The 8,127-nt window shown below is 38.5% G+C and overlaps 1 protein-coding gene across 1 annotated transcript; it reads left to right on the top strand.

Moving 5' to 3' along the window:
* Positions 1–844, top strand: LOC116600361 (olfactory receptor 5F1-like). The gene is given in 2 exon segments (XM_032360540.1): positions 1–804; positions 806–844. Coding segments are annotated over 2 exon segments (843 nt in total).
* The last annotated feature ends 7,283 nt before the right edge of the window (positions 845–8,127 follow it).

The raw sequence follows: 8,127 nt of genomic DNA, 5'->3' as shown, positions 1-8,127 counted from the left end.
ATGACCAGAAGAAACCACTCTTCACCGACCGAGTTCATCCTGTTGGGATTAGCAGACACGATGGAGCTACAGATTGTCCTCTTTTTGCTTTTTCTGGTGATTTACACACTTACAGTTCTGGGGAATGTTGGGATGATCCTCTTAATCAGGACTAATTCCCGACTTCACACACCCATGTATTTCTTACTGGCTAACCTGTCTTTTGTGGATGTTAGTTACTCCTCCACCATCACCCCTAAGATGCTGGTGGACATGTTATCAGAGGAGAAAACCATCTCCTTTGCTGGCTGCTTTCTGCAACTCTACTTTTTCATCGCCTTGGCCACAACTGAGTGTATCCTGTTTGGGTTAATGGCTTATGACCGTTATGTGGCCATATGCAACCCTCTACTTTACTCCCTGGTCATGTCCAGGACTGTCTGCCTCAAAATGGCAGCAGGGGCTTTTACAGCAGGATTCTTGAACTCCATGGTTAACACAAGTTATGTGAGCAGCTTGTCATTCTGCAGTTCCAATGTCATCCATCATTTCTTCTGTGACAGCCCTCCACTTTTTAGGCTCTCATGTTCAGACACACACTTGAATGAAAGCATCTTTTCCACATTTGCTGGTGTGAATATCGTGGGAAGTCTGCTGGTCATCCTCACCACCTACTCCTACATTCTCTTTTCTATCTTCCGTATGCATTCAGGGGAGGGGAGGCGCAAAGCCCTCTCAACCTGTGGGTCCCACCTGACAGCTATAACTCTGTTCTATGCCACTGCCATCTATACCTATTTGAGACCTAGTTCCAGCTACTCCCTGGATCAGGACAAAGTGGCTTCGGTGTTCTACACGGTGGTGATCCCCATGCTGAATCCTCTGATCTACAGCCTCAGGAATAAGGAAGTAAAGAAAGCTTTATGGAATGTAACTACCAGGACCAGGAGTTCTACATTTCTGTGGTGGTTCAGTTGAATTTCTGAACAAAACAGAGTAACTGTCTTTTGAAGGCTGCTTCAAGACTACAGTTTTTCTTTAGAATATTTTCTGAGTAATTAGTCTATAATATTCAAATATATGTAACAGTGAGGCATCAGGTAAATTACTAGTTATATAAGGCCATAAAATCTTCATGTAATCCTTCCATACTCAACTTTTTTTCACTTCAAAACTTTCTAAGCCTTTTCTCCCTTTCTCTCTCCCTGCCTGACACATAAACAGAAAACCACCTACACATTTAACTGTGGCGAAGTTTAATCTGTGCATGGTTGCAAAAGGCATAGGTCATGTTCAGTGTATTGTCTAATTTATATTCTTTAGAATAAACTCATGGATTTTCTGCTCAAAAATTGTGTATCATTTGCAAATAAATTTAATTTAGCTACAGGGATTTGGCTATTTAGAAACTGATGGATACCAAAGCTTGCACAGGAGACAGACACACATAGAGTTTTTGGCAGAAATTCCCCATGGCATTCACCCTTTCCACTGAAGTTGCACATGATAGAGGTAGTGATGTCCATGTCTTCTGGTATGTAGATATCACATGCATTGTTTACTGTCACAAAGATGTCCAAAATATATTCCAATGTTTCCTATGATCCATGTTAAGTGAACTTGCCCAGACAGGTGTTCGTGAAGTCATTGGTATTTTCTATGCAACCATCAGCCATACGCTCACTCGCCTGGTCCACGGTGGTTACCTGGCCCTGCACACCCTGTAGATAATGATCAGCTTGTCATAGACATAATTTGCTCTTTGTTTAAGTGGTGGTTTTCTCGCATTCTTCTGCACAAGCTAGAGGCTTCTTGAGTGGAATCTTTCTTTTCTCTGTCCTGGGTATTTAACAGATTCATAGATCAGACTGAGATATTTCACAAGTAAATACTAATATTATATTCCTCTCATTCAGTGATTTAATTTCTTTTAAAACCTACAAATAGAAATAATGGAAGATAAAATTCAGTTATTCTGAGATTTGGGTTTTAGACATATCCTACTTGAGGTTATGTTCTCTGCTCTCTAATTAACCTCTCCAAAATTACTGAATCTCCTTGACAGAGTCTACAGGTAATTCCAACTTTGAGAACAATAATTAAGTAATTACCTTGCTTTGCTTTTTTTAATTCTTTGAACACATTTCTTTTTTTTTTTTTTTTAAGATTTTATTTATTTATTTGAGAGAGAGACAGTGAGAGAGAGCATGAGCGAGGAGAAGGTCAGAGAGAGAAGCGGACTCCCCATGGAGCTGGGAGCCAGATCCCGGGACTCCAGGATCACGACCTGAGCCTAAGGCAGTCGTCCAACCAACTGAGCCACCCAGGTGTCCCTGAACACATTTCTTTTTCTTTTCTTTTTTTTTTTTTTTTTTTAGTTTGAATTTTTTTTTTTTTTTCAGTGTTCCAAAATTCATCGTTTATCCACCACACCCAATGCTCCATGCAATATGTGCCCTCTTTAATGCGCACCACCAGGCTCATCTTACCCCCCGGCCCCTCCCCTCCAAAACCCTCAGTTTTTTTTTTTCAGAGTCCACAGTCTCTTATGGTTTGTCTCCCCCTCCGATTTCCCCCAACTCACTTATCCTCTCCATCTCCCAATGTCTTCCATGTTATTCCTTATGCTCCACAAGTAAGTGAAACCATATGTTAATTGACTCTCTCTTCTTCACTTATTTCACTCAACATAATCTCTTCCAGTCCTATCCATGTTGATACAAAAGTTAGGTATTCACCCTTTCTGATGGAGGTATAATACTCCATTGTATATATGGACCATATTGCTGTTGAAGGGCATTTTAGCTCTTCCCACAGTTTGGCAACTGTGACCATTGCTGTTATGAACTTTGGGATTCAGTGTTCACTATATCTGTATCTTTGGGGTAAATACCCAGTAGTGCAATTGCAGAGTCATAGGGTAGTTCTATTTATAATTTCTTAAGGAATCTCCACACTGTTTTGCAAAGTGGCTGCACTAAATTGCATTCCCACCAGCAGTGTCAGAGGGTTCCCCTTTCTCCACATCCTCTCCAACACTTATTGTTTACTGTCTTGTTGATTTTGGCCATTCTAAGTGATATAAGATGGAATCTCAATGTGGTTTTGATTTTAATCGCCTTGATGGCTAATGACAATGAACATTTTTTCATGTGACTGTTAGCCATTTGTATGTCTTCATTGGAGAAGTGTCTATTCATGTCTTCTGCCCATTTTTTGATGTGATTATCTGTTTTGTGTGTGTTGAGTTTGAGGAGTTCTTTATAGATCTTAGATATCAGCCCTTTGTCTGTAGTGTCATTTGCAATTATCTCCTCCCATTCTGTGGGGGGCCTCTTTGTTTTGTTCTCTACTTTCTTTGCTGTGGAGAAACTTTTGATTTGGATGAAGTCCCAAAAGTTCATTTTTGCTTTTGTTTCCTTTGCCTTTGGGGACATGTCTTGAAAGCAGTTGCTGTGGCCAGTGTTGAAGAGGTTACTGCCTATGTTCTCCTCTAGGATTTTGATAGATTCCTGCCTCATTTTCAGGTCTTTAATCCATTTCTAGTTTATCTTTCTATATGATGTAAGAGAATGGTTGAGTTTTATACCTTTATATATAGCTGTCCAATTTTCCCAGCCCCATTTATTGAAAAGAGTGTCTTTTTTCCACTGTATATTTTTTCCTGCTTTGTCAAAGATTATTTTACCATAGAGTTGAGGGTCCATATCTTGGCTTTCTACTTTGTTCCACTGGTCTATGCATCTGTTTTTGTGCCAGAACCATGCTGTCTTGATGATCACAGCTTTGTAGTAAAGCTTGAAATCAGACAACATGATGTCCCAAGTTTTGTTTTTCTTTTTCAACATTTCCTTAACAATTCAGGGTCTCTATGGTTCCATACAAATTTTAGGATTATTTGTTCCAGCTCTTTGAAAAATGCTGGTGGTATTTTGATCTGGATGTCATTGAAAGTATAGATTGCTCTAGGCAGTATAGACATTTTAACAATGTTTATTCTTCTGATCCATAAGCATGAAATGCTCTTTCATCTTTTTGTGTCTTCTTCACTTTCTTTCATGAGTGTTTTCTATAGTTCCTTGAGTACAGGTCTTCTATCTCCTCGGTTAGGTTTATTCCTAGATATCTGATGGTTCTTGGTGCTATAGTAAATGGAATCAATTCTCTAATTTCCCTTTCTATATTTTCATTGTTAGGGTATAAGAAAGCAACTGATTTCTATACATAGATTTTGTGTCCAGCTACACAGCATCCATTCCTGAATAAAAACCCTTCAAAGTATAGGGATAGAGCGAACATTCCTCAACGTTATAAAATTTTCCAGAAACCCACAATGAATATCATCCTTAATGGGGAAATCTGACAGCCTTGCCTTTGAGATCAGAAACACGACAAGGATGAACACATGTTTCTTATGTACATTTTGATTATGTCTTTAATCAAAACTACCTATAAAAACATTTTAAATTATCCTAATTTCTCATTTATTGTTTATTGCATTTATGTAAAAATGTACAATTATTATATATATTTATGTAACTCAAAATAAATTTAAACTACAAAAACCTTGAGTCTTCTCATTATTATATAGAGTGGTGATTTACCATTCTCTTCTGTCGTAAGTCCTTGGCAATATTTACTAAACTCTTCTTCATGAATATAATAGTGTGTTTGCCTCTTTGATACACTATGTAATTGCTTTTCTCTTTTTCTGTCTCCCTCATTCATTTTTTTTTGTTGAATTTTAATTCAAATTCATTATCCAAATATATAGTTGTCAACCAAAATATTGTCTTATTTAATGATTTTTTTTTTAATTTTTTATTTTTTATAAACATATATTTTTATCCCCAGGCGTACAGGTCTGTGAATCACCAGGTTTACACACTTCACAGCACTCACCAAAGCACATACCCTCCCCAATGTCCATAATCCCACCCCTTCTCCCAAACCCCCTCCCCCAGCAACCCTCAGTTTGTTTTGTGAGATTAAGAGTCACTTATGGTTTGTCTCCCTCCCAATCCCATCTTTTTTCATTTATTCTTCTCCTACCCACTTAAGCCCCCAGTTGCATCACCGCTTCCTCATATCAGGGAAATCATATGATAGTTGTCTTTCTCTGCTTGACTTATTTCGCTAAGCATGATACGCTCTAGTTCCACCCATGTTGTCGCAAAAGGCAAGATTTCATTTCTTTTGATGGCTGCATAGTATTCCATTGTGTATATATACCACATCTTCTTGATCCATTCATCTGTTGATGGACATCTAGGTTCTTTCCATAGTTTGGCTATTGTGGACATTGCTGCTATAAACATTCGGGTGCACGTGCCCCTTTGGATCACTACGTTTGTATCTTTAGCGTAAATACCCAATAGTGCAATTGCTGGGTCATAGGGCAGTTCTATTTTCAACATTTTGAAGAACCTCCATGCTGTTTTCCAGAGTGGCTGCACCAGCTTGCATTCCCACCAACAGTGTAGGAGGGCTCCCCTTTCTCCGCATCCTCGCCAGCATCTGTCATTTCCTGACTTGTTGATTTTAGCCATTCTGACTGGTGTGAGGTGATAGCTCGTTGTGGTTTTGATTTGTATTTCCCTGATGCCGAGTGATATGGAGCACTTTTTCATGTGTCTGTTGGCCATCTGGATGTCTTCTTTGCAGAAATGTCTGTTCATGTCCTCTGCCCATTTCTGGATTGGATTATTTGTTCTTTGGGTGTTGAGTTTGCTAAGTTCTTTATAGATTCTGGACACTAGTCCTTTATCTGATATGTCGTTTGCAAATATCTTCTCCCATTCTGTCAGTTGTCTTTTGATTTTGTTAACTGTTTCCTTTGCTGTGCAAAAGCTTTTGATCTTGATGAAATCCCAATAGTTCATTTTTGCCCTTGCTTCCCTTGCCTTTGGCGTTGTTCCTAGGAAGATGTTGCTGCGGCTGAGGTCGAAGAGGTTGCTGCCTGTGTTCTCCTCAAGGATTTTGATGGATTCCTTTCGCACATTGAGGTCCTTCATCCATTTTGAGTCTATTTTTGTGTGTGGTGTAAGGAAATGGTCCAATTTCATTTTTCTTCATGTGGCTGTCCAATTTTCCCAGCACCATTTATTGAAGAGGCTGTCTTTTTTCCATTGGACATTCTTTCCTGCTTTGTCGAAGATTAGTTGACTGTAGAGTTGAGGGTCTATTTCTGGGCTCTCTATTCTGTTCCATTGATCTATGTGTCTGTTTTTGTGCCAGTACCATGCTGTCTTGATGATGACAGCTTTGTAATAGAGCTTCAAGTCCGGAATTGTGATGCCACAAACGTTGGCTTTCTTTTTCAATATCCCTTTGGCTATTCGAGGTCTTTTCTGGTTCCATATAAATTTTAGAGTTATTTGTTCCATTTCTTTGAAAAAGATGGATGGTACTTTGATAGGAATTGCATTAAATGTGTAGATTGCTTTAGGTAGCAGAGACATTTTCACAATATTTATTCTTCCAATCCAGGAGCATGGAACATTTTTCCATTTCTTTGTGTCTTCCTCAATTTCTTTCATGAGTACTTTATAGTTTTCTGAATATAAATTCTATGCCTCTTTGGTTAGGTTTATTCCTAGGTATCTTATGGTTTTGGGTGCAATTGTAAATGGGATTGACTCCTTAATTTCTCTTTCACCTGTCTTGCTGTTGGTGTAGAGAAATGCAACTGATTTCTGTGCATTGATTTTATATCCTGACACTTTACTGAATTCCTGTATAAGTTTTAGCAGTTTTGGAGTGGAGTCTTTTGGGTTTTCCACATATAGTATTATATCATCTGCGAAGAGTGATAATTTGACTTCTTCTTTGCCGATTTGGATGCCTTTAATTTCCTTTTGTTGTCTGATTGCTGAGGCTAGGACCTCTAGTACTATGTTGAATAGAGGTGGCGATAATGGACATCCCTGCCGTGTTCCTGACCTTAGCGGAAAAGCTTTCAGTTTTTCTCCATTGAGAATGATATTTGCGGTGGGTTTTCATAGATGGCTTTGATGATATTGAGGTATGTGCCCTCTATCCCTACACTTTGAAGAGTTTTGATCAGGAAGGGATGCTGTACTTTGTCAAATGCTTTTTCAGTATCTATTGAGAGTATCATATGGTTCTTGTTCTTTCTTTTATTGATGTGTTGTATCACATTGACTGATTTGCGGATGTTGAACCAACCTTGCAGCCCTGGAATAAATCCCACTTGGTCGTGGTGAATAATCATTTTAATGTACTGTTGAATCCTATTGGCTAGTATTTTGTTGAGTATTTTCACATCTGTGTTCATCAAGAATATTGGTCTATAGCTCTCTTTTTTGATGGGATCCTTGTCTGGTTTGGGGATCAAGGTGATGCTGGCCTCATAAAATGAGTTTGGAAGTTTTCCTTCCATTTCTATTTTTTGGAACAGTTTCAGGAGAATAGGAATTAGTTCTTCTTTAAAAGTTTGGTAGAATTCCCTCGGGAAGCCGTCTGGCCCTGGGCTTTTGTTTGTTTGGAGATTTTTAATGACTGTTTCAATCTCCTTACTGGTTATGGGTCTGTTCAGGCTTTCTAATTCTTCCTGGTTCAGTTGTGGTAGTTTATATGTTTCTAGGAATGCATCCATTTCTTCCAGATTGTCAAATTTGTTGGCGTTGAGTTGCTCTTAGTATGTTCTTATAATAGTTTGTATTTCTTTGGTGTTAGTTGTGATCTCTCCTCTTTCATTCATGATTTTATTTATTTGGGTCCTTTCTCTTTTCTTTTTGATAAGTCTGGCCAGGGGTTTATCAATTTCATTAATTCTTTCAAAGAACCAGCTCCTAGTTTCATTGATTTGTTCTATTGTTTTTTTGGTTTCTATTTCATTGATTTCTGCTCTGATCTTTATGATTTCTCTTCTCCTGCTGGGCTTAGGGTTTCTTTCTTGTTCTTTCTCCAGCTCCTTTAGGTGTAGGGTTAGGTTGTGTAACTGAGACCTTTCTTGTTTCTTGAGAAAGGCTTGTACCGCTATATATTTTCCTCTCAGGCCTGCCTTTGTTGTGTCCCACAGATTTTGAACCATTGTATTTTCATTATCATTTGTTTCCATGATTTTTTTCAATTCTTCTTTAATTTCCCGGTTGACCCATTCATTCTTTAGAAGGATGCTGCTTA

Source organism: Mustela erminea, chromosome 9, assembly GCF_009829155.1.
Source record: "Mustela erminea isolate mMusErm1 chromosome 9, mMusErm1.Pri, whole genome shotgun sequence".
NCBI lineage: Eukaryota > Metazoa > Chordata > Mammalia > Carnivora > Mustelidae > Mustela > Mustela erminea.
This window is presented reverse-complemented; position numbering and strand designations above follow the sequence as displayed.